Genomic DNA, 27842 nt, shown 5'->3' with positions numbered 1-27842 from the left:
TATAATGTTCACTAGAGTAAACATCTTTTAAACATTTATTACTTTTTTATGGTGAAAGCTTAAAGTTCTTTTAGCTTTTTAAAATGTATAGTGTGTTCTTACAAGGTTATCTCTTACAATAATTCACCTCGCAATCCCTAGAAAACAAGGGTTTCCAGCCTGTTTGCAATAGTGAAGCTTATGGTTGAATTTTTTATTTCATATTTGACTTTTGCTTCCAGGAACCTGAAAAGGAAGACATTGATTTAGAGGCTACTGCGGCTGATGAATATTTTGAAGATGATTTTGAAGTATGTATAACATTTAAATTTTTCTCAGCTTAACAATGCCTTCTTAAAAATTAGTGCCTGTGTTGTAATTTTTTTTTTTTTTGAGTCAGGGTTTCTTTCCTAGAACTCAAGAGATCCACCTGTCTCTGCCTCCCAAGTACTGGGATTAAAGGCGTGTGCTTCCACTGACTGGTGCATGTAAAGTAATTTGGTTAGCCTTTTCTCTCTTGTCCATGTCTGTTAAGTTTTGATGTAGATCTGGTCATTACCTGTGCAAAGCTTACTATATTCCCACCAATGCTTGTCCTCACTGTGTTTGATAATTAAAGAGTTTTACAATTTAACCCCATTTTAAGTGCACTGTATTCAAGCATTTATGTGTGTGTGCATATCTAACTATATGTGTGCATAACCCTTCACAATCTTAGCACAATGTTTATACATTATTTATATTTCTTCATATACAAGGTTCTATGTCATGGTTCATTTTCAGAAAAACAAAGGCAGCAGTATATTGCAAATTTACAATCTAGCAATATTAAAATCAGTGCCTTATAAAATTTCCTTTAGCAATAATAAGGGGTTTTTTTTCTTATTTTGAATCATAAATTGTGATGTTTTGTTTTAGGTATTAACTCATTTGTGATTTGTGTGATGGGTGCTAAAAATCCTTATTCTTGTTTATAGGATTATGAAGATGACTTTGAGGTTTGTGATGGAGAGGATGACAGCAATAATGAGCATGACTCTAAAGAAAAGGCTGAAGAACTTCCTCTAGCCCAGAAAAGGGAGATACAAGAAATTCAAAAGGCAATCAGTGCGGAGAATGAAAGGGTTGGAGAGTTATCTTTGAAACTGTCTCAGAAGCAAGGTCGAATGGAGTATGAGAAGGAGCCCTGGGAAGGTATAGACAGGAACACTTAAAACTGGGAAACAAGTTCTGGGAGCTATGTAGACATTTGCTGAAAAGTTCCACAAGGTGGGCAGATTTTATACTTGATATATCAGGCAATGCTATGCGATGTGCCTATGGCACAAGACGTGGGTTGAGGATGGCTATGAAATGTCAGTCACCGTTCCTATGTACAACTATGTATGTTGACTTGCATTGTTAGCCTCTTGTGCAGCTTCTAGGCGTGTGTTCTTATTCTCTTTGGTGATGTCCTCCTCACCACCACTTGCCTCTGCCACAACTGCCATTTGTTCCCAGACCAAAGAGGGCAGGTATCGCTCAGCCCTACCTTTTCTTTTGGTCACAGCCATTTCCCATGAAAACCAAAAGGACTAAAACACTCCTTTCAATTGTCTAGTAGGTTGGTGACAGAATTCCCCTACCAGTTCCCCCTTTTTATTTAATTAAGAAGGAAAGGTTCTAACCCTAACATGGTAAAACTATATACAATAAGAATTATTATCAAATATTGTCCAGATAGAAAAGAAAGGTGATAACCTTAACAAAAATGAAACTACACACAACAAGAACAATTATTAAGTAAGAAATGTATTCAAAATGTCCAGTCCATAAGTAATTGGCAGATTTATAGAGATTATTCCAATAGCTGTCCTTTCCTGAAGAGTCCAAAGTTTTGCACCTAATATGTCTTTTGTCAAGATTCGAGAGAACTCTGTCTAGTCTTCATCCCCATCAAAGAAATGAGAAGGAAAATATTACCTGAGTAAGCAGGATGTGCAAACAAGTGACTTTCAAAATGTGAGAACTAACAGAAACAGCTGGCTGCTGGGACAGTTACCTAAGGTTCCTCTACAACCTTGGGGCATGCATCTTTGGCCTATAGGTCTAGACTATCTGACAGACCTTTTCAGTAGCAGGAAATTTTGAAGGACTGTCCTATCTTGTCTGGGCAAAATTTGGCAGTTGCTTTTCTTTGTGTTCTGCTTGTCCAGTTTGGACAGCCTAACTGTCAGCAGTTAAAGGGCAGTTTCTTGCCCTAAGGGCTAGCTTGTGTCACAAAGAAAGCAAACTTCATATGGTGTGTCTTTGGTACCCATCATCCTCTTTAGAAGTAGATTGATGCTGCCAGGAGCAGACGTATCTCATATCAAAACAAGTTTAAGTTATCAAAACACTTTAAATGCCATATTCTGTAGGTCTTTAAAGTGTTTGAAGATTACCTATCTATTTGAAACATATCTCTGTATACCTAGAAAACCCAACTAAATTTGACTATAAGTTTGATAATTATGGGTGACTGTTAATCTGTATTTCCTTATTATCCAATATAGCTTTTATGGGCTAAAACTTCACATTGCATAAATAAACAAGCTGTATCAATATGAGCTGTATAGATAATGTCATAAGCAAAAATAGAAACAGATATACAATATAAGGACAATAACCTCAAATTTGTAACAAAATACAAAATACCTGAAATGGAAGTAGAAATGTATATACAGTATAACAAAAAATAACCTTAAATTTGTATCAGTATAAAAAATATCTTAAACAGAAGTAGAAACAGATATACAGTATAACAAAAAGAATTCATACCAATGTAAATTATTTAAAACTAATAGTTGCTGTTTTAGTCTGAAATTAGATGTAATAATCTATCTTTTTAATCCTATCATATCTATCCCCCTTTTTTCTTTTCTGAACAAGAACCCTGAGTCTAATCTCTTTTGTTCAGCCCTATAACTTATAACAACTTTTAACTAATCCCCTATAAGATGACAGATATTCATAACTTTGAGAAAGAACAAAAGCCACCTACCCCACCTCTTGGGAAAGTAGAAGTCATGTTCTTAAATTACTTCCTACTCTCTGGGGCTGATGGCATCTCTAGGGGACCCTGAAAAAAACTGAAACAATAGTCAAATTTTGGGAGAACCAGATGTATCATTTGTCACCAATCTCTGAGTAAGGGGAAAGTGTTGAGTTTATGTGAAGTCCTAGCTGGAGAAGTGCATGAAGGTGGACCATCTCAACTTGGAATTGTCCTGAGCAGTTTGTAGTCCAAAGCTGATCTTTGGGTGGTGATTATCTGTTTGGTGGCATTATTGCAATCCAGGTAGAATTGTCATTGTAGGGGCCCATCATCCTTTTGGAGACTTCAGAGATTGCTGTTAGGAAAGTTTATTGTTTACTGTAGAAAACTTAAACATGTCAAATGTTATATGCTATAAATCTTAGGAAGGTTAAAAGATCATAATGTATTAAATACTTCTGGGATATCCAGGCTTAATTTTTAAACATCTGTTTAGACTCAATCCTGAAATCATGTACAGGAAGCTACATGAAGCTTAAGGTTAGAATTGGTTAATACTTATAATCTTCTTAATACCAAAGCAGAAAGTTTAAATTTTGAGATAGTACTTATATCTAAGGTTTTTTTTAAAAAAGAGCCAAAGTAAATTCAAGGGGAATGAGATTATCGACAATATGATAGTCCCTAGATTTATTTTTTTGTTCCATACTAGGTGGCTTTTCTGATATGAGACAGAGACTTTGATTTTCTTTTAAAAAACATGCTTGGGTTTAGAGAAGGAGAGAGCCACACTCCAATTCAAAAGCTGCCTTTAGTTTTTAGTTGAGTTGGGCCTATATAAAGACTACCTGTTTAACGTGGTAGAGACCAGTAGAGACAGACAGTTCTATAGGTTTATGAAATTTTACCCTGTTGGAAGTATATTACACCATTAGGCCAGATTACTCCTTTCTTTTTTTTTTTTTTTTTGGTAATTTTTTTCCAGATAGTTTTTCCTCCTTCTTTAGATGCTTATTTGCCTAAAGATCTTTAAATTTCTCCAAATGGATGTTTTTATTTTCCTGGAAAGACAAAAACAAAGCCTGTCTTGATCCTACTTTGGTGAGTTTTCCCTTTCAACAGGTTGATCCACCACATTGGTCTCTCCTATTGGAATTACATCTTTATTATTTTTGATGGTATCCATGCAGTAATAGCTAAAGCAATTAGTTATTACTGCAGTATAATAATGCAAATGGAAATATGAAAGAATAGTCAGTAATCACAATGTTTGTCTGCTACAGAGGCAGCCGAGCTATTAGGCAGTATGGATTCTTAATATTCTATAAATTGAGAGTTAGAAACATGAGGGCTAGGGCTATCTGGGCTTGTCAGAAGAAAGGACCCAGCCTTCTTTCTACTGTGTGGACTGGCTGTAGCCTAGGTATTAGTACCATGAACTCATGGTGGAGTGGCAGTGAACCTAGATCTATGTAATAAATCTGTGAATAACCTTTTTATTTCCCACATTTATGTGTGGCATGATCTCTTCATTAGCTTTCTTGGTAAGATTAATTGGTCACACTCACATTATTCCTTAGAAAATAGGAACTTCAGTTTTGGCTCTCTCATCATTAGACTAGTACAGGGGGACAGAACAGAGGTGATTACAGTGATAAAGCCACGCTTGGTACTGTAGACAGCAATTCAGAAGAGGTTTAATAGTGCTTCTTCTTGTGTTTCAAAATTTACTTTAAGTATTGGCTAGCTGTGTGAGCTTGAGCTGTGTTCTAGTTTCCTTTCTGCTGCTATGGTGAGATACTGAGACCATGATGAAGGCAGGGTCTGGAGAGAGAGAGAGGTGGGGCCAAGGTGGAGCTTCCCCCTAAACAGAAGTCAAAACAGGAGCCCAAGCAGGAATTTGAAGCAGAAACCCTGGAAGAATGTTGCCTGCTGGCTTGCTGTCTGACTTACTTTCTAGCTCATGCTTAGCTAGCTTCCTTATCTTAGCCCCGGACTACTGACTTTGGGATGATGTCATCTGTAGTGGGGGGAGCTCTTCTACATCAGTTAACATAGTCAAGCCAAGTCTATATAGACATGGCCACACACCAACCTGATACAATTACTCAATTATGATTTTTTTAAGTGATTCTAGACTGTGTCATGTTGACAGTAAATGCTAACTAGGACACTGACTTTTAGTCTCTGTTTTTAGTTTCTGTAAGGGTGAGACCTCCTCTAGAGTTATAATTAAATAAGTTAATAGATATGGTGATCTCAAAAACATGAGCAGTATCTATAAGTGCTATGACTCCTGATTAGTCATCACATTTGTAGCAAACTGTACCTGTTTGGCTAACCATGACTGCCATAAGGTTGTTTTAGGAGAACATTCTTCTGCCTCCTAGGGTTATAAACTTCTCATATTACTATTTTTTTTGGCTGTAGGAAACGGATAAATACCTTTTTGTAGTCGACCAAAGTCAACCATAGTGTTTGCAAGAATTTCATAACTTCAAAAGGCATATGTTGGGGAATGAGCACCAAATGCTGAGGGTCCAGAGGTGTCGCTTGTGCCCCAGTATTTGCATCTGTGACTTTAAAGACAGAGACAGGTTTCTTTATTTTAACAGCTGGGACAGCAATTTTCTCAAGGTCTGGTTGGAGCTTTGTAGTTGGTATATTAATGTTCATGGCATGACCTACCCCAGGAAGTGCCAAAACTTGTACTTTGGTCTCCTCCAAAACCACACCCTCTATATCACTGGCCCTCTGCTTTGAGGATCAGTGAGACTATGTGCTCAAAAGGCCTCTGAAGGTATATAAAACCACAAGATGGTCTGCATCTTATACTCTTTTTAAACTCAAATATATGTCCAAGAGGATTGAGGAGACAGGTTAATAATACAATTAAAATAAGCATGTTGATAACAGAGAACTCTAGGAACTCCTAGAAGAAAGTGGTGGATTGTGGATGATTGTTTCCCTCAGGAACGATAGACTCAGGAATTTTTTTTTTTTTTTTTTTTTTACAGTATGAGCCTTTTCTGTCAGCCCAATAATGAGGATATCATGTCTTTTGAAACCTGTGTCCTGATAAAGCATGTACCTACAGTTTTGATAATTTATCCCTTTTTGCAGACTAAGTGATTTATATAATCTTCACTTATACTTATTTCTGCTTTTTAACTATTTTGTATTTATATACTAATTTTCTTATTTTAGCATATCATTCTTGTCATCTGTGGACAACCCCCCCCCGACACACACACACATAAACAGTCCTATCATTGCAGGTAGTTCCAAGCCCAGTAGATACTATATTTTTCTCTTCCCCATACATCCTTATGCTTAAGTTTAGTTTGGAAATTAGGTACAATGAGAGGTTAATGGTAGCAGAAATAATATAGCATCTACTATAACCAAAGCTATGTGAATGTGGACTTGTCTTAGTTAAAATATTTTATAGTCCTCTACTTACACATCTTGTGTTGATAGGAGGTGATGATCTAAACTGAGATGAGTGACAGGGGCACTGGGATTTATCTAGATTACTGCTTACCTGCCAATAATATGTCAGAAGAAGTATTATTTTTGGGTGACCCCAGATCACTGGGCCATGACGACCAATGGTTGTATATCAGGAGCCACAAGTGTCCATGGCAAGGAATCTCAGTTGTTGTGTAAACATTTTTTGAAGAACATTTTAATGGGAAGTTGCATTTCTTTCTACCACATTAAAATGTTCCTGCTGAGGTCATCCTTTGGTGATGATGAGAGTGATTTTAATGCTGAGTTTTATGCAAGTCATAGGCCACAATTTTGTGTTTTAGTATCTGCAATTCAAAATGTTAAGGCAGCGTTGATCAGTTTTGGTGATGTCCACCTTGCTGGGCGTACTTCATCTTCATCTTTCTGTGCTTTGTAGATGATGCACAAGTTCTTCCAGGACCTCATTTATTGACATTCTTTGTTGGCCTTCAGTATTTTCTTCTACCTTTTCACTGTGAGCTTACAATATCATTCCTCAGCTGGGCTTGTCCTAGATGATGTCTGTGACTTCCCAGTGAGTCTTGCTGCCACTCCGTCAGTCCTTCCAGCAGTCTCCAGTTTTAACTTGTCCATTGCAGTGTTGAAGAATGTTATTGCATCCGTTAATGAATCCCAGCTCCACACTCTGTCCCCATCAGGACCTGTGTCGATTATGATCATACGCAGGACAGGCATATGTGGTCTTGTCAAGCATAGAGCCCTCATCTGAAGGGGCTAAAGTAGAATGGTGTATTTGGTATAAAAATATAACCTTGAGGTTTTTATTTTGTTGACAGATGCCTTTATTGTTAGTAGGGCTTTAAATACCAACCCTTTTACAAGATGGCTGTCACCAACACTCCTTGACTCAGTTGCTGGCACACATGCAAAGACTCAGTTGCTGGAACACATGCAAGTGCTTTGCTTTTGTGAATGTGAACTCCTGGCTGTGTGCGCTGTATTTGCTTTGTCATGCAGGGTACTTCATGTAGTGCCAGAATTGATCCATGCTTTCATGTTTTAAGCCCTACTTCCTTCTTTTACAGTTTTGTTTCTTTGATAGTCTAACTGTATAGCCCAGACTTGTCTTCAACTCTTAATTTTTTCTACATCAGCCTTCTGAGTGCTAGGATTGTAGGCTTATATCTGCATCTTCCTAGTTTTGTGACTGTGGTTTCCACCTGGCATCTTTCAGAAGAGCCTGGTTTTGCTGCAGTTGAAGACTTGCTTCAGGTGTTGTCCATCCTCCCTAACCAGCTTCTTCACCTGCAGGTGAGGGAGACCCTTGCTGAGGCCTTCATAGCCTAAGTGCTTTCTGAAAGGGTTGTTTATTTTTATTTTATGAGTGTCTTGCATATATACATGTACACCTGGTGCTTCAGGAGGTCAGAAGAGGGTATCAGACCCTCTGGAACTGGAGATATGGACAGTTGAGAGCTGGGAACTAAACTCAGGTCCTCTGCTAGAGCAGCAAGGGCTGGAGCACTGAATGACCTTTGGCCCCCGAGTGCTTTCTGATGTAGCACTCTGCATCAGCTTGAACATGTTCTCCAGCGCAAATGTAGTGCCTTGCCCTCCTAATTAGGCTCACATCATGTACTGATGTGGAAACTTTGCAGGTTAAGATGGTGCAGCACATGTAGTGTGAATTTCTTATTCTTCATGTTTTCATGAATAGGGGACTTGATTTTACAATTGAACTCAGCAGCCTCAGGGGGTTTGTTTTTCTTTCCTTAAATTGAGGACATTCACTTTTTTATTTTAAGGAAGGTCTTTTTAAAATTTATTTATTTGTTTGTTTATTTATTTATTTATTTATTTATTTATATGTGTGTTAGACCAATGTGCTTGTCCATGTTTTATGTTGGGGTCAGAGGGCACCTTTCTAGAGTTGGTTCTCTGTTGTAATAGAGGAGTGGGCTGCTTTTTGTCCCGCCCAGCTGCCCAGCTAGCTTTACCCGAAATAATTACACAGAAACTGTATTCATTTAAACACTGCCTGGCCCATTATATCTAGCCTCTTATTGACTAACTCTCACATCTTGATTAACCCATTTCCATTAAATCTGTGTAGCACCACGAGGCTGTGGCTTACCGAGAAAGATCCTAATTTACATCCGTCTCGGGCCCGAGATTCATGGCATCTGCCTGACTCTGCTTCTTTCTCCCAGTATTCTGTTCGATCTTCTCTACCCACCTAAGGACTGGCCTATCAAAAGGCCAAAGCAGTTTCTTTATTAACCAATGAAAGTAACACATAGACAGATGACCCTCCTCCACCAGTTCTCTCCTTCCATCTTGTGGGTTCTCAGGTTGTCAGGCTAGTTGGTAAGTTCTGCTTCATCTGCTACACCATCTGGTGGCCTTGAGGAAGGTTCTAATGGTTCCTCTTTGGCACATCCACATTGCTCTTGTCCTTTTAGGGCATCATGAGGGGTTCCTTGAGTCTTAGCAGTGTGATACCAAGAGCTGATCTGATGGCTGTGACTGCGGTGACAAAGTAATGAACTGGGGTCAGGGAGCACATCTAATGCGATTTTATATGTGACTATAATTGTTTTACTTTTTTTGTTTGAAGGAGCTATTTCATTATCACAAAATATCTTTTTTCCCTTATGCAGATGGAAATGATTCCATTTCCAGAGCCCCTGTTTGTGGAATTTTTGTGGATTTTGTAACAGCCTCACATCGCCAGAAGAGCCGGAGTCAGGCCCTCAAACAAAAGTAGGTATATCGGGGAATTTGGCACAGGTATTTGTGTGTGTGCACACGTTCTGCTGTGGATGAAACCCAGGGCCTTGTGTACGTTAGCAGATGTTCTCATTGAGCTCATCTCGGCTGTAGCTTTGCGTTAGTGCATTGTAATGAACCCTTCTCAACACACTCTTCAAACCAGAGTTCCCCACTTTTCATTGTTGACTGTTGAGGTAAATTGGGGATTGAAACCAGTATTTTGTGAGCTCTGTCCCTAGCCTGGTCAATTCCTTAATTAGTACTACGGTTCCCTTTGTGTTCACCTCTTATTCTGGTTACTGTGTACTGTTCTGTATACTAGATGCTTACTCTCTAATGACTGACTGTTGTGACTCCAGCAGAATCACAGTCATACATTTCTGATCAGGTGGACAGAATCTTGCTAGGCAGATTGAGCTTGACTCATGTTGCATTGTGGCTTTGTGACACTGATCTCTTGAAATATAGGGAGAAACCTCCATGACCCAGTGGTTTTTGTATTTGTATGCTTGTAAAACTATCACCATGAAAATGATCCCAAGGTCTGCCACCAGCTCAAGCATTAATCAGACCTTTTGAAGCATGGCTTTATTTCGCTGTGGAGTGTCTAGATGTCTGAATGTGGGAAATCATTCTCTAGGCAGCACAAGGTGGCGCAGAACCCTGGAATACTCACCTCAGAGCAGTCTTTCAGATGAGTTAAAAAAAATGTACGATATTGATCCTGCAGTGGCTGAAGACCATAAATTAATTTTGGCCTTTCACAAAGTCTATGATAAATCAGTGATGTTGAACCATAGTGGCTCTCAAAGTCTATGATAAATCAGTGATGTTGAACCATAGTGGCTGCAGAGCAAGGCCTGGAGCCACAGAGAAATGTTGCAAGCAGGATAAGAGGGTCTGGGAAGAAAGCTTTTTTCCTCTTGACTTCTTTCCCTAGTCTTCCACCAGATGGGCCTTGAATGACCAGTGAGTCAATAGAAAAGGTGATGCTGCCAGTGCACAAATGGAATCATAACCTATGCACTCACAGAGATGAATACTTCCATGTTGAACAGATGAAATGTTAAAACAGTGCTGTGTCCCAGTGTCCAGTGAGTGCATAGGATAAAATCTCTACTGAAACATCTTGACGAGACCTTTGAAGAGGTAGTTTTCTAGAATATATCAGATGTATCTACCCAGTGACAGTACTGAGCAGTGTACAGTTGTCAGAGCAACATTCCTTTTCGAATTTTAAAGAATTAGGACAGGACTCTGTAGATGGAGTGGCAGGCTGCATTCCTGCCACCCGGCTCCCAGCCGCCTGGCTAGCTTATGCCCCAAAATAACAACACACAAACTGTATTCATTTAAACACTGCCTGGCCCATTATATCTAGCCTCTTCTTGGCTCTCACGTCTTGCTTAACCCATATTTAGTAATCTGTGTAGCACCACAAGGTGGTGTCTTACTGGGAAAGATCCAGCATGTCTGACCTGGCAGCTTGCTCCATTGCATCTGACCAGAGAGGAGAGGCATGGCGTCTGGCTCACTTCCCTTCTTCCCAGCATTCTGTTCTGTCTACTCCACCTACCTAATTTTCTGACCTATCAGACCAAGCAGTGTTCTTTATTGATTAACCAATGAAACAACAGATTGACAAATGACCTTCCCACATCAGGACTCTACCTCTTTCTGTGATGAACAGTTTGTATCAAAAAAGCAAAACAAAACAAAACAAAAAACCCAAAAACCTCCAGTTGAAAACAACTGTGAAAGTTGGGTCTAAAACATAGTAGTAAGCACACACTCTGAGATGACTGCATGAAAAACTAGTAACAGCTAGGACCACCAGTACCCAAAGGACCAAGCTCTTCAAGACAAGTGGAGAATGCCAACTTTGTGTTGCTACTGTATTCCCATCGCAGAGGCTGTATGTGGTTTTCAACATGCTCAATTCAGATAGAAAGCAAAAGTAGGAACTTTGGCATTCACTTAGGGCTGGGGAGATGGAAAATGAAGTCTAGGATTTTGAAGTAGCAGAGTTCTTGCTAAACACCCCTGACTTTGGTTGAAGCTCCTAGGGCCTCCATGCTAGGAATAAAGGCAAGGCTGAAGTAGATCTGATGTCATAGATCATGACACTGAGCCTCTGCTCATCCTAACAGGACCTGTTTAGTGTGACCTACTTTAGTGGATTCTCCTTTCCAGGAAGAAATTAAAAAGAAAATATTCAAAATTTCTACAGAATTTTCTACTCAGTGCCTATGGTCCACTAAATCACTAGACACACCAGAGACTGGGGTCAGGTCACTAGAACCAAGAGCGAAACCAGAGTAGTAACAGGACCATGTGTGATCCTGGAGCAAATCATTTCATCTGCATTTTTAAAATAAAATTATAATAACATGGTTATGTATAAATAAATTAACAAGCAATGAATTTGATCGGAACATTAAAATCAATTAGACAATAAAATTTTAGGTGCTTTCTCCAAAAATACAATAATTGAAACTAAAAATTCGATGGCTAAGTTAGTTTAATAGCAAGTTATCAGAGGTGGCAGGGTTAGGGAGCTGGAGAGAGGACAGTGGGAAATTTTCAACTTGAAGAGAAGATGAGGAAGGGGGGCTTATAAAAAAGGAGACTGTAAAGCCATGACACAGAGTGAGCATTATCTGCTGTGTGTAATTGAATCCCAGGAAGGACAAGAGAAAGGCCAGGGTAGAAGCTGTATTTTAAGACATACTCTCTGCAGATTTTAAAAAAATCTACAAATGTAAGCAAGTTAAGTGTTGTGGGAGCTGCGGGGCTGCATCCACCACCCAGCTCCCGCCACCGGCTAGCTTTACCCGAAATAACAACACACAAACTGTATTCTTTTAAACACTGCTTGGCCCATTAACTCTAGCCCTTACAGGCTAATTCTCGTATCCCGATCAACCCATCTCTAATAATCTGTGTAGCATCAGTCTTACCAGGAAAGATTCAGCATGTCTGACCTGGCAGCTTGCTCCATGGCGTCTGCCCGGGAGAGGGGAGCATGGCCTCTCTGAGCTCACTTCCTCTTCCTCCCAGCATTCTGTTCTGTTTACTCCACCCACCTATGTTCTAACCAATAAAATGGGCCAAGGCAGTTTCTTTATTTTTTAATCAATGACCTTCCTCCATCAGTTAAGGCTTGAAAAGATACAAGAAGCATAAATGTAGATAATGAAGAACAAACAAAAGTACAGCAGGAGAGAATTCAGTCAGAATACTGAGCACCAGATACCAGGGGGAGGGTGGTCTTAAAAATAGCCAGAGAGGTGGGGAAGCTGCAGCTTGAAAGTTGGAGCAGACAGCTTAAGTGGGGGCTTTTCAAAGGAGAATGTCGGCCACCGTGGCAAACATGCTCCAAGCGCTCAAAGTGAGCAACGTCCTTTAAGAACTAAACTAGAGGTTATGCATTTTCAGACCTACAGAAACCTGGAGAATTTCTTACTCACAGATCTATACTAAAAGAAACAGGCATTTTTTTTCAGGCAGAAGCAATTGATGACAGATAAAAACATGGACTCCTAAAGAAGGGAATGACAAAGGGAAGGATATGTTTTTATTTTTATTTTTTGGAAATGGAAGTTTCTGTCCTGCCCAGCCCCACAGCCATTCAGTCCCAAAGAAACACACAGAAGCCTACATTAATTATAAACTGGTTGGCCTATTAGCCCAAGCTTCTTATTAACCAACTCTTACATTTTAACCCATAAGTTTTGTCTGTGTTAGCCACATGGCTTGGTACCTTTTAGCAGTGAGACACTCTCATGTTGCTTCCTTTCCATCTGGGTGATGACTGCAGACTGACCTTTCCTCTTCCCAGAATTCTCCTGTTCTTGTTGCCCCCACCTATGCTTCCTGCCTGGCTACTGGCCAATCAGAGTTTTATTAAATCAATACAAGTGACAAATCTTTACAGTGTATGAGACCATTGTCCCACAGTACTCCCCCCTTTTCTTCTTTTCAAAATAAGAACTCTGAATCTAATCTCCTTTGTTTACCTTTTTTTCTTGACCATTATCCGTAACAACTTGTAACCAACACTCTAAACAAAGACAAACATCCATAATTCAATTTTTGGGAATGTGGGCAAAGTTTCTAGGCAACTTGATGATTGGGGGCACTGATAATCTTATGGGGACCTAAAGAAAATTTAGGATAATGGTCAGGTCCTGACTGGAATATTCTATGAGACTTGATCATTTCAGTTAGCAGTCTTGAGGCTGTTCTGGATGAGAACTGAAAGGAAATTCCAAAAGAGGTCCTCTGAAATGTTGGATAAACTGGGCTTCTATTGGAGATTTTTCTGGGGGGACGTCCTTAATCAAACCTGATTTTTCTTAACCCAGAATGAATCCACAGTCTCTCATTTCCTGTGGAAACAAAAGCAAACTATCTTCTCCAAAGTAACACATCTTTTAACTTAAATTTTGAAGTCAAGGCATTTTCAAAATATATAGGTTGGATTAATCCAGCAACATTTAAAATCAAATGTCTTTTAGCAGCTGTTATTCCTTCCTCAGCAGTCAAACAATTTGAAGACAACATAATAACATAGACTGTCCAGATTCTCTGTGTATTTTCCATCTTTACGTGTATTTTTTCTATTTTTTATTATTTATTTATTTATTTGAGACAGGGTTTCTCTGTGTATCATTGGCTGTCCTGGAACTCACTCTGTAGAACAGGCTGGCCTCAAGTTCACAGAGATCTGCCTGCCTCTGCCTCCCAAATTCTGGGACTAAAAGCTTGTGCCACCACGCCTGACTACTCTTTCCTTTTTAAAAGGACTTTTTGTATTCTTTTTCTTTTCTCTCCCAAACATATGTATAGTTTTAAACACACTGTAAACTTTTTAGAGGTTTTTTTCATCTGAATCTGTCTTTACTGTATATCTCTATCTTTTTCTGACCACATGAGTGTTTAAACTGCTAAGCGCTATGGATAGGATTAAAGCTGCTTTGGCAACTGGCTCTACCCCATTTCTTAGCTTTCTGAGAGTCTAGTTTCATGATGGAGGTACTGGCGGGAGCCACATTTATGGTCACAATTCTGTGGAGTTTCTAGGTCCATACCACCACCAAGAAGCCTGATCCGGCTGCTAATAAACACTATTTAAGTGTTTGGTGGCAGAACCTCTTAAAAGAACTAAAAACTAGAGGTTTTTGCCTCTAATGCTGAGTCAGAAAGCCCTTCTTAAAGCAGCTGCGCCTCTGCTTACCACCAGCCAACAGAGCCTACCAGAGTAAACACAGTTACCAAGAAGCTGCACTTGGCTTTGTTCTTGTCTGTCTAGAATCCTTTTTAAAAGCTTTCTCAGGCTTGTCCTTACATTAAACAATGTTGTGTTATTGCTTGTCCAGTTAGGACAGCATACTGTCAGCAATCGAGGCAAGGGCATTTTCTTGCCCAGTAGTTTACTTTTGCCACAAAAAGTCAATTCCATGTGGAGTTTCTTTGATACCCACTATCTTCTCTGAAGTAAATTGGTGCTACCAGGAGCAGACATGTCTCATTGTCATAAAAAAAGAGCCTTTGTTATTAAAACATATTACATACCATATTCCGTATAACTCTGAAATGTTTGAAGTATTTGTTTGACCTTGAAAACATACCAATATGACTACAAATTTGGTCATAATACGTGACTATTACTAACCTGCATTTCTTTATTATCTTAAACATTGGTAATAATAATTTTCATAGACTAGAAATTTGCATTACATTGTTTTTAAATTTTTTATTGATTTTATTGAGCTATACATTTTTTTCTTTGCTCCCCTGCCTTCCTCTCCCCTCCCCTTCTACCCTCTCCCATAGTTCCCATGCTCCCAATTTATTCAGGAGATTTTGTCTTTTTCTACTTCCCATGTAGATTAGATTCATATATCTCTTAGGGTCTTCATTTATTGTCTAGATTCTCTGGGATTGTATATTGTAGGTTGCTTTTCCTTTGCTTTATGTCTAAAAGCCACTTATGAGTGAGTACATATGATATTTGTCTTTCTGGGTCTGGGTTACCTTACTCAGTATGTTTTGTAGATCCATTCATTTGCCTGCAAATTTTAAGTTGGTCTGAAGGCTGTGCATTATAAGTTGTTTGCATTGCATTGTTAAATGAGCTGTATAGGTACAACACCTTGAGCAAGATTAGAGACATATGTACAGTCTGTTTATACAAGATACAAAAGTCCAATTCAATATAAAACATTTAAAATTAAGAGTTAGTTGCTTTTAAAAAGTACATTAAAAAAAATTCAAAAAAAGGTGTACCAACAAAAAAATAGATTATTGAATCTACTTTTTATCTTATTTCTATATTCTTGCTTTTTATTTTCAGATTAGATTCAGTAATCTACTCTTTTATCTTATCTATATCTCCCTTTTTGTTCTTTCAAAACAATAACCTTAAATCTAATTTCCTTTGTTTAGCTTTTTTTCTGACCATTACCAATAATAACTTGTAACCATCACTCTAAACAATGACAGATAATCCATAATCCATTGAACGACCAAAAGCCACCCACCCTACCTCTTGAGAATGTGGGCATTGTGTTCTTAAATTTGCTTCCTGATGTCTTGGAACAATGGCATCTTTAGCCGATCCTGAAAAGAAAAATTGGTGTTAATTTTCAAGTCCTGGGAGAGGTAGCTTTGTCATTTGTTGTTCAGTCTCTGCACAATGAGAAAGTGCAGGGCTTTTCTCAAATCCTGGTTAGAGTAGTCTGTTAGGTTGGATCATCTCAGCTAGCCACCTCAAAATTACTCGGAGCAGTTTGTAGTCCAAAGCCAATCTTTAAATGGACCGGATGGAATCGTTGGTGTATGCCCAATCTTCTTCAGAGTTTACTTGCAGAGAATATTGATATCTTTTTTTTAAAAAATATTTATTTATTTATTTATTATTTATTTATTTATTATGTATACAATATTCTGTCTGTATGCCTGAAGGCCAGAAGAGGGCGCCAGACGTCTTTACAGATGGTTGTGAGCCACCATGTGGTTGCTGGGAATTGAACTCAGGACCTTTGGAAGAGCAGGCAATGCTCTTAACCACTGAGCCATCTCTCCAGCCCCCAGAATATTGATATCTTAAGTGAGATTTTTCTTTGCTTGGTAATTCTTTCTGGATTCTTTCTTCTTCAGGTGTCTAGATGTCTCAGGTCTCCTGAATTCTTGAAGATTGGTATTTTCTATTTTCCTACACAGACAAGAACAGAATCCTGCCCCAACACTAGTGAGGTTTTCCTATAACTTGTATGATTGTCACCTCTGTAGATGAGCTGTCATTTCTCTTTATCAAGGAGTTTCTTCTTTTCAAACTTAATATTGATTAATTTTGGTGGTATACATATCTTCTCTTCTCCAGATCAATAGGAAGTCAAGTAGAAAACTCCCAGAAGTTAGAAAATTAAACATTGTACTTCTTGGTGAACATAAGCAAAAGAAGAAATTAGCAGAACCTTTGGTGCTGGTGGTCAGACTGAGGGCCCCATCCATACGACACAAGTGCACTGAGCCTGACCCAGATCCACAAACTGCTTTCACCAGTGACAAGGGAACCTCTGTCTCTGGGGTACGCTGACCCTATAACAACAGACACACTTTAAAGAGAGAATGAGAAATATCAGTGGTGCAAGCAGCCATGCTAAGCCTGGGAAAAGACAGCAATTAATTAGAAATTCAAAGAAATGCAATGAAAGGTAAGAGCAAAAATCTGTAAAATCGAAAGCATTTGCAATAAATTCAGCAAAGTCAAAATTATTCTTGGAAATTTTTCCTAAAATTTATAAACTTCATGGAAGGTCTTGATTAAGTACAATAAAGAAAGAAAACAAAGACAGTAAAAATGGAAAAGAGAATATTACTGCAGATCTTACTAAAATTAAATAAGATTATATGAATAACTGCCAATAAAAATTTAGGTGAAATGAGTAAACCTTAGAAGGATGCAACTCATCACAATAGATCTAAAATAGAGTAGAAAATTATGCTTAAATACATTATGTTCATTAAATGTATTTAATACATAAATCACTTTCCCACAAATTAAAGCAAATAGTTGGCCTATCATATTTTAAATACCTGAGGAAATAACTCCCATTTTCACAGATTTCAGAGAATAGAAAAATAGGCACATTTCCAACTTGTGAATTTTTTTTTCTGAGGCTTAGCCAGACTTTGGGTTAACATTTTATGGCTATGAAAATAAAAAGGTGTGTGTGTGTGTGCGTGCATGTGTGTGCGCATAGAGTGGGGGGTGGGGACATGATGCTTTATTGGGGGACTTCGTCTTACTTGACTGTTTAGGATAAGAAGTCCCTTAAAAGGCTATCCAAATGCTGGGCATTGTTGGCACACTTTTAATCCCGACATTCAGGAAGTAGAGGCAGGTGGATCTCTGTGAGTTCGAAGCCAGGCTTGTCTACAGAGTGAGTTCCAGAACAGCCAGGCCTATACAGAATAACTGTCTCAAAAAACGAAACAAGGGCTGGAGAGATGGCTCAATGGCTAAGATCATTGCCTGCTCTTCCAAAGGTCCTGAGTTCAATTCCTGGCAACCACATGGTGGCTCACAACCATCTGTAAAAAGATTTGGTGCCCTCTTCTGGCCTGCAGACATGCACACAGACACAATATTGCATACATAATAAATAAATAAAAAAGCTCTAGCAAATAAATAAATAATTAAATAATTTAAAAAACCAAAACAAAACAAAAACAATTCCTCAAAATTGAAGGTAGTAAGTAGAAAGATAGAGGATGGTGACCCGAGAATAAGATGGTGGAAAAGTGACAGTGTCAGTGGGGAAGGACAGGCGAGGAGGGAAATGAGAAAAAAGAACTGTTGCGACCCCGTGGTGCTGAGGATCGTTCGCTCATTCATAGTATACTGAACACCAGCGGTGTGCGAGTGCTTACCAAAGTGGGAGAAATATCTCCTTTCTTGCTCAGCTTGCTTTAGACTGGGGGGAGGTGACAGTGGTCAACTAACACAAGTGCTGAATCCAGAGCCCATCACATTAGGGCATCAGGGGGAATTTAAAATAATTATTGAGTACTTGAGACAATCTCTAATCCCTTCACATGACCCTAAAATACACTCTCCTGCATGTCTCCGGGTATATTATTCAATTTCTTTTCATTTCTAATTTGTTTTAAAGGACAAGAAGCACAAAACTGCTCCGGCTTATTGATTTAGATTTTTCATTCACCTTTTCTCTCTTGGACCTACCACCAGTAAATGAATATGACATGTATATTAGGAACTTCGGAAAAAAGAATACCAAACAGGTTAGTAAAAGATGTGTTGTCTAATGGAAGGATATTATGTGTGTGCCTTGTGTGCACTCTAGAATATGGGAATTGGAAATGTCTCTGGAGGCTGTGTTTGCGAGTGTCCTTTATAACTTGTACTTATAAACTCAAAGGATGCGGAGTCTAAAGACGGCTTGTTGGGCACGATGAGTGATTGGTACATAGGACAGTGTCTCGGTTTCTTTTCTGGTCATTCTGATAAAATGTCCTGACAAAATCAACCTAGGGGAGAAAGAATTTATTGTAGTTCACAAGTCCACGTTACCGCCAACCATAGTAGGAAGGCTCCTGAGAGGAGCTCATGTTATATCTGCAGTCAGAAGAGAAGAATAATGGATGCGTGCATAATCGTCCTCAGCTCTTTTCTCCCATTTATATAGTCCAGAACCAAAGCCTAGCGAATTGTGTCACCCACTTTAGTGCAGGAGGTGTATCCTAACCCCAAGAACGCTTACCTTTAAATCTTTAAGTTTACTAGCTTTTTAAAAATTGTAGTTGCTTTTATCTTCAGTAATTTGCTCTGAAATTAAAGCTAGGTGTTAATTCTAGCCCTCTTTTTTCTTTAAGGCATATGTTCAGTACAATGAAGATAATGTTGAGAGAGACGTCCAGACTGAAGATATAGAAACCAGGGAAGTGTGGACTCAGCACCCAGGAGAAGGCTCTGTTGTATCTGGAGGTAACCTTGGTCCTCTTGAGTGTTGACTGTCTACCCCTTACAGTAGGTTTCACGTTGTCTTTACCCAATTCCCTTTTCTTGTGTTTCTTTTTGTGTGGTTGTTAATACATGACTGTGGAAGCACCCTTTCAATATTCTTTTGAAAGAACAGATTCTCTCATGTTAATGAATGAGATTAGAGCTATTGAATCACAGGGAATCATTAAATTGGCCTGATTCCATATTCCAAATACTCACCCTATGACTGCAGGACAAACTCTGTTCTGAGACTGGGATAGTTTGTTCTCATCAGTATAGAATTTTCACTTTTTTTTTTTTTTTTAAAAGGTAGAATCTCTTGTTACCATGTGGTTCTTTTTTTTTTTTTTTCGAGACAGGGTTTCTCTGTAGTTTTTTTTTTTAAATATTTATTTATTATGTATACAATATTCTGTCTGTGTGTATGACCGCAGGCCAGAAGAGGGCACCAGACCCCATTACAGATGGTTGTGAGCCACCATGTGGTTGCTGGGAATTGAACTCAGGACCTTTGGAAGAGCAGGCAATGCTCTTAACCTCTGAGCCATCTCTCCAGCCCGAATTTTCACTTTTTAAGTGTAATTTGAAGATATGTTCCAACAGTGCAGACCAGAGGTTTCTAGAACACAGGGATGTGCAGCTATTCAGATGGATTATATATTTACTGATTTTGTTGTTGTTGTTGTTAAGAAATTGTCTCTATACAGCAAGAAAAATATAATCAAGTAGACGTCACCATAAGAAAGCTCTAGGTGTGGTGTCTCTGATTCCAGGTGTTCTAGATGATAAATATTGCAGATTTTTCATCTGTGTAAGATTGACCTGTAACCCAAAGCTAGCACCAGACACCCTGGTTCCTTAAGACAGTTGAGTCGGATTCATGCTCATGAACTTACTATCAAACAATGTGAAATTGGAAACAATCACAAATAGAGACTGTAATGCCGTGTTCTGACTGTTCTAGGGTTCTCAGTATTTGCAACACTGCTTTGAATGCCGTGATTTGTAAAGCATAACCTTTTCGGAGTTGACTTTATTAACTTAATAAATCTGTGTTTTATCCTAGGTAGTGAAGAAAAAAACTTCTCTGATGTCACAGTTGTACCAAAGATTGACACTCCACGGTTGTCTAGTTTTCTCCGGGCAGCATGCCAGGTCCATTCTGTGTTGCATATCCTCTTCTTCTGTGTTAGTGCTTAAGGATTCATTATCTTCAGAAATAGAACTACTGAAATCTCGGAGCTTTGTGACTCAGAATCAGTTCTTTGTTTTCAAGTATTATGTTCTTACAGATTATCAGTAATATATTTATTAAATGACACTAGGTAAATATATCTCATTGAAAATTCTGTGTTTTGGGGTTCTGTACTTAATAATTTCCTGCAGTTGAAAGTAATTACAGAGTCTTAAACCAAGCATGTTAAGCTGACAAAACAAGTGTAAATCTATACAGTATTAGTAAATAATACACTCAAGATTTTAACAACTGGCTATGGAAAATTTCAAAGTTCGTAGTTGTGAGGCTCCATGTGCTGCAGCTGACATCACCTCACTTGGCTCCTTCTTCTAGATCATTCCCCTTTCCCATCATTCACCTGATTATTTTGAAACTAACCCTAATCATCATAATTTTATGCCATATATATTGCAGTGTAAGTCTCTAAAACAGAAAGAGCTTTTGTTAATATAAAAGTAGCTTTCATGGGATGGGAACATGGGATGTACTCACTCATATTTGGTTTCTAGCCATAAATAAAGGACATTGAGCTTATAATTCATGTTCCTAGAGAAGCTAAATAAGAAGGTGAATCCAAAGACAAACACATAGGCATCCTCATGAATATTAACCTTCATCAGGCGATGAAAGGAGACAGAGACAGAGACCCACATGGGAGCACCGAACAGAAATCTCAAGGTCCAAATCAGGAGCAGAAGGAGCCGGAGCACGAGCAAGGAACTCAGGACCACGAGGGGTGCACCCACACACTGAGAGAATGGGGATGTTCTATCGGGAACTCACCAAGGCCAGCTGGCCTAGGTCTGAAAAAGCATGGGATAAATCCGGACTAGCTGAACATAGCAGACAATGAGGAATACTGAGAATTCAAGAACAATCGCAGTGGGTTTTTGATCCTACTGCACGTACTGGCTTTGTGGGAGCCTAGGCAGTTTGGATGCTCACCTTATGAGACCTGGATAGAGGTGGGCAGTCCTTGGGCTTCCCACAGGTCAGGGAACCCTGATTGCTCTTCGAGCAGATGAGGGAGGGGGACTTGATCGGGGGGAGGGGGAGGGAAATGGGAAGCGGTTGTGGGGAGGAGGCAGAAATCCTTAATAAATAAATAAATTTAAAACAAAAAACAAAAAAAATAGCTTTCACTTCAAAGAACTTTTATTCTAGAACTAAATATGAGTGACCTTGACCTGGGCACATGGATTTAGGTTACCCTAAATACCATGTTTCAACACAGTAAACAGTTTCACGAAGTTTTTTTGCAGAACAGAAGAAAATGCTAAATCAAAGCGCTTTTCAGATGCAATGTGAGAACCGCAGGTAGGAGGTGTGCAGCAAAGGGAGGAAGTCTGTGCTGTGGCCTCAGATGCTGACAGCACTCTTAGTCTTTGAGTTAGTAGAGTGACAGGTTGTGAGGACGTGAGGATGGGCATAAAGGTGGCAGTGAAAGGCTTTCAGGAGGGCACAAGGTAGCCCAAGGTAATCTGGCTGTGGACCTGTCCTATTCCAGCTCTCCACAGCCACAGAGTTCTTTAACACGGGTGTGACCTACAAACTTGGTAGTTTCTAAAATATTAAGAAAAGTTGATATTCTAATCTCTTTGTTGTTGCTAACTTTTTATATAAACTTAGAATTTAAATATGGGGCAGAAATAAACAGCCTAATAGTGTTAAGCCTTGACAGGTTGCTTTAGGATCAAGCCTGTCCATCATATTGTGTTATGACTACCTGCCATTTGCTTTGCTCCAGTGTCTCAGTTGTAGAAGGATTTGTGACTTAGAAAAAGGATCAGGTTCGACATATTTGTTACTATTATTAGTGTCTGTTTTAGTATAAAGTTTTTGGAGCTAGTAAGAAGAGAGTCCTTGGGTACAGTGCAGTGAAGAGAGAGATGAGATGGAGAGGAGAACAGGCAACGACAGGGTTGGGGATCCAGGTCCAGCCTTTATCTCACTGGCTTCTTTTGTGCACACCACATCTCTGTCCTGTCAGTCCTCACCTCACATTTGCTGCCTTCCTCCTCGCATTTTAGAGATGACCCAGTTAGATCATTTAGTGCTACTGAGGATGCAGTGAGTGCTGGCTGCCCGGTTCTCCTTAGGATGCAGTGAGTGCTGCATGTTTCTCCTTAGGATGCAGTGAGTGCTGGCTGCCCGGTTCTCCTTGGTGCTTTTATCTTTGAGGGTGTTAGATACTCAGGCTCCCTTTGCCCTCTGAAATATTAACATCATATTTAGCAAAGGAAACAACATATAAGATGGCATCCTGTGACATTATATTAGTATACTATTATAATGCAAAAAGGATTTTTTAAAGTTATGATGTAGTGAAACCAAGCAATTATTTGCAGATGTTTTTTAAAGAAAAGATAGTATGCTGTTAGCATTTTAAGAAAGATGGTTCGTCTTTGAGGTGGGTTTTCTTTTTAAATTTTTAAAAATTTATTTTTTGTTTTATGTGTATGAGTGTTTTGGCTGCTTTTCTATCTGTGCACCATATCTGTACCCTGTGGTCCTGCAGAAGCCAGAAAAGTTCCTGACTGGAGTAACAGGTGGTGTGGGTACCATGTAGATGATGGGAATTGAACCCAGGTATCCTACAAGAGAGCCATCTCTCCAGCCTCTGCTCACTTGTCTTTCAAAGGTGGTTGCTGTTTTGCTTGAAGAGGACCGTTTGGCTGCTGGGCCCAGCCAGAATCCCCGGGCTCAAGACAAAGCTCTGAACATCAGTGAGAGTTCCTCCCAGCTGAACACGAACCTGCCGTTCCTTCAGGGTAGGAGGCCTTTCCTGACATCAGTTTATAGGCAAACACCAACATTTATATTGAAATAATGATCATTAATTTTACATGTTTTTAATTTGATATGGTTTATTGTGTATAAAACAGAAAGTCTCTGGCTACAGAATTGCAAATGAATGGTGAGAATTCTTTTCTTAAATGTGTATGTTAGATTTATGATTTTCAAAAGTTAAGTAGAGGAGGTCTGACAGCAATTTAAATTAGTGAAATTATTTAGTAAATGGAAAATGAGGTTGTGTTTGTTTTAAGAATTACAATTCTTTTCAAGCAGTTACTCAGATAATACATACACAGCTATGGAAATGGTAAGCAGATAAAGCATATAATGTCAGAGTATTTAAATTAATTTAAACAAACTGCATTTGCAAGGCTAAATTTGAATGCTCATTCATTCATTCATTCATTCATCCATTCATTTATTTTGAGACATTATCTCAGTTGTTAGGCAGGCTTTGAATTCTTGAGCCTTCTGCCTTAGTGCTCTGGATTATAAACAAACAAACACAGGGCCAAATGCAGCTTCCTAGGCTTATGTCTCTCATACTGGCTGCAGAACAGAGACGGATCTCTCTGCTGCTGCCTGTGAGCTTGAGCTGACAGCAGAGTGAGCCCTGCCAGCATGCCATGAACTAAACTGCATGGCAGCTTTAAGTTTTGCTCATGCAGACAAAAGATTACAGAAATGCAGTAAAGACAGATCCAGACAGAAAAAAACCTCTAAATAGGTCACAGTGTGTTTAAAAATGTACAGAGCCTTGGGAGAGAAAAGAGAAATGGTATAGATAGTCACAAAAACAAAAATAGTTTAAAAATAATAAAGTCTTAAAAAAGGAATAAGGTAATAAAAATATAATAAGCCACATAAAGATGGGAAATATGCAAGTCTGGATTCTGTATATTATTGTATTGTCTTTAGATTTGGCAATTGTTTTGTTACATATAGTTTTATTACGTTAAAGTTAAAACTCTCCTTCTTAATTAGATGAAAAGGGGAAATGTGGAAGATTCCTTTACAGTGTGTGAATGTATGTCACTGTGATTGGTTTAATAAAGATGCTGATTCACACACAAATAAACATAAAGAGGAAAGAAACCTTATTGATGTCATTAAAAACTAGAAGGTAGCCTTAGGAGATGAATCAGTGAGTAAAGGCAGGTGGTACACAAGACTTTCAGTCTGAGTTCAGTCCACGTAAAAAGTGGAGGAGAGAACTAACTCCATAAAGTGGAGGAGAGAACCAACTCCATAAAGTGGAGGAGAGAACCAACTCCATAAAGTGGAGGAGAGAACCAACTCCATAAAGTTGTCCTCTGACGTGGACACATGTGCTTGCCTCCTCCCATCATGTATGCATGCTTACACACACACACACACACACACACACACACACACACACACACACTTACAGTAGAAACCCAGTAATAATGGTGGAAGAGCTTTGCTCATGAATGGTGAAGGAGCTCATATAACATTATCATGCCTTTCCTGGGGGAAGACTTCAGGCTGCTTGAGGAGGTAGCTCTGAGGGGATGACTGTTGAGTGGCTGAGAAGATGCCGGAAGACCAGGAAGACAAATTTGATCCCAAGTTTTGATGGTATGGGCTGTGACTTCAGGAACTAGTGTGCATGGGCAGCAGGTATCAGGTCAGCAGGTGTAGTTTTACTTAGCTAGTACTACAAAATTCTCACATGACTATATGGCTTAACATTCTACTGTTTCTTCATTTTATCAGCAGCCCTGCTAAGGAGAGCTGTAGTGAGAGCATCTCTGCCACAGTCTTGGAATCCATTCTTGGACTGCTACTCCTGGTTTTGGATGAGAGTAGTTTTCTGTATGGAGTTCAGAGGGCTTTTTTAAAAAGAGAATTGAGGTTCCTAACAGTAGTGTCCTTGCAGCATGCCATGGAAGGAAGGCCACTCCAGGTGTTTCTAGCATGCTGCTGACTTCTGCTCCCATGCACTTGGGCTGAAGAGCTGGTAGATGAGAAGTGTGTTGTCCTGGCCATCGCTGCACCAGAGAAAGGGTTTCCCTTTACTGAAGCCACAGGGTCAATGTAGACACAGAATTTAGGTTTATGCTGTAGGTGTTGATTAAAATCCAGGTTTGGGGGTTGAGGATCTCATTCATTGGGTGCAGTGCTTCCTAGCATGCGGAAAGCCTGGAGTTCAGTCCTTAGCACAAACTGAATGTGCTGTTGGTATATGCTATACTTTCACAGCCGAGGAGTGGGGGCAGGAACATCAAGTCCAAGGTCACCCTCAGTTGCATAGTGAGGTGAGGGGACAAAGGATGTGTGGAAACTTGTCTCAGCAACAACACTCTTAATTTTTTGTTCAGCTTTGAACAGACCACGTTTGCTTTTTCATTGAATTAGATTTTATGAGAGTGTTCTGAAAAGTTTTAAATGCTAAAGTGAAAATTGTTTTTTCTTATCTCCAGGGCGGAAAGTATCCTGTTTGCATGCCTCTCGAGTTCAGAGGCAGACTGTGGTTTCTGTTCATGACTTACCTGAAAAGGCATTTGCCCCATCTCTGGATAGCCGGCACCTCCTCTGTGTGTGGGATATTTGGCAGCCTTCAGGGCCCCAGAAGGTTCTGATATGTGAATCAAAGGTATATTCAGAACGAGTCTGTGCTTGTTTCCGGGAGGGGAGTAGCTGGCAGTAATATAACAAGGAGAGGGCACAGAGATAGCAGGCAGAATGGGGCATAAGTCATGTCGTTTCTGTGCTGTTGGCTCTACATAGGTGACAAAACACATTTGTTCCAACTCTAGGAATTCCTAGTTTAACAGGCATTTCTGACTGAGAAACCCAGGATTGTCATGCAGGAAGTATTCAGCCATCTGTAAACTAGCAAAAGAACATAGTTATAGGCTTAATAAAAACATGGTCAGGATGACCACAAGGCTAGGATATTTGGATCATGCTATTTAGATTCTGATACTCTAGATATCTTAATATTCTTGCGATGTCTTTGTTTTGTTTTGTTTTCTTTCCTACCCCCCAGGAAGCTTTTAGTAACCCATGCTGGCCTTGAATTCTCTATTCAGCTGAGGATGACCTTGAACTCCTGATCTCTTGCCTCGACCTCTTGAGTGCAGGGATTATAGATGTGCTCCACCATGCATTGTGCAATTTCTTAAAATTGCTTACAATAAGGGCCTTTGTCACTTACACAGACTGCTGCCTTCTACTTGAGTCTGGTCCTGTTATTCACGCTCCACTGGCCATCTTCCCTTTCATATTGACTTTGTTTTTGATTGGGAAGTACTATGTCTTTATGCTTCTTGACTCACCCAAACCATCAATTTCTTCCAAATATATGAAGAATACCTTTTTGGGTGCCAATTTTAGAGTCTTGAAAGTGAATAAGTTTAGAATAAAAGCCATAAATAAAATGTCAGACAGTGGACTCACCACTTTGGAGGTCCAGGCAGTTGCACTAATAGAAAGGGTTATTAAGCACATTTTATGTACCCAGATGGACACTAGAAGCCTTCTTTGTGATCACATTCCTACAGACTGGATTTCAGATCCTACTGTCCTTGTGAAAAAACCCACACTTGGGCAATTGAATTTTATTTCATATGCACAGGTCTGTGTTCTACTTAATTGCATCCTGTGAGGACCTTTATCTGTGTCAGATGTCATTCTTTGTGAGCTAATTCTGTGAATGTGGCTCATATTTTTCAGCCATTCACCTCCTGTGATTGACTTTTCAGGTCACATGTTGCTGCTTCAGCCCCTTAAAAGCATTTTTGCTGTTTGCCGGAACAGTCCACGGCTCTGTGGTCCTTTGGGACTTAAGAGAAGACTCCAGGATACACCATTATGTGAGACTGAGCAATTGTCTCTGGGCCTTCCGGACCCCAACATTTTCCACTGGTTAGTCTTGTCTGTTTTCTAGAAAAGCCTGGTCTGCTTTGAGGACGAAAGTTTTAACTTGATCTGCCTTTGTTCATTCACATTTCCGGAGGATGAGGTCTGAGTCTGAACAGAGGAAGCATCTGGTAAACAGAAAACCAAATCCATTCAAGTAGTCCTCACTGAGTGGCAGCAAAGTTTGGGGCACTCTTTTATGTTAAATGTGTGGATTCTAAAAAATTCCCAGCAAGATAAATTTTGGATCGATTAGTTAATTGATTATGGTTTCAAGGAGCAAACTCCAGGTCTCGGTCGGCTCTGTGTACTGAGCGTCACCCTCCTCCTAACATCAATGTCCTTAGGTCCTTACTAGCCACGGTACAGTAGTGAGTGCATACTACTGTAGCATCACTAGTGAATACTCGAGGTGGTGAAGTGAGAAGAACTCTTGGGGGACAGAGCCTTAGGTTTTTTACATGAACAATTCATACCATTTTAGACCACAGCCACTATAACAAAAACAAAAACAAATCATTTCTTGGGGCTAGGAAGATGCCTTGGTAGTGAGTGTTTGTTGTGTGATGTGAACCTGAGTTCAGATCCCCAGCACCCACACCCCTTCTGACTGGGTGTGTTGGTACACACCTGTGATCTCACTGGGGAGT

At 39.4% G+C, this 27842-nt stretch overlaps 1 protein-coding gene across 4 annotated transcripts in view; it reads left to right on the top strand.

Annotated features, from left to right (window-relative positions):
- Dync2i1 (dynein 2 intermediate chain 1) overlaps positions 1-27842 on the top strand; it is a 57540-nt gene that overhangs the window by 11020 nt on the left and 18678 nt on the right. For all 4 annotated transcript variants that reach the window (XM_041638938.1, XM_041638937.1, XM_041638936.1 and 1 more), the window contains 9 exons: positions 222-290; positions 957-1173; positions 9130-9232; positions 18424-18553; positions 19145-19256; positions 20341-20429; positions 23153-23282; positions 25752-25924; positions 27036-27198. In XM_041638938.1, the coding sequence (XP_041494872.1) occupies positions 222-290; positions 957-1173; positions 9130-9232; positions 18424-18553; positions 19145-19256; positions 20341-20429; positions 23153-23282; positions 25752-25924; positions 27036-27198 (1186 nt within the window). The remainder of the gene's footprint in view (positions 1-221; positions 291-956; positions 1174-9129; positions 9233-18423; positions 18554-19144; positions 19257-20340; positions 20430-23152; positions 23283-25751; positions 25925-27035; positions 27199-27842) is intronic.

This window comes from Microtus oregoni, unplaced genomic scaffold (genome assembly GCF_018167655.1).
Source record: "Microtus oregoni isolate MIOR12 unplaced genomic scaffold, Mior012 000056F_ref0000123, whole genome shotgun sequence".
NCBI lineage: Eukaryota > Metazoa > Chordata > Mammalia > Rodentia > Cricetidae > Microtus > Microtus oregoni.
The sequence above is the reverse complement of the archived record's forward strand: the minus strand, read 5'-3'. Positions and strand labels throughout refer to the sequence as shown.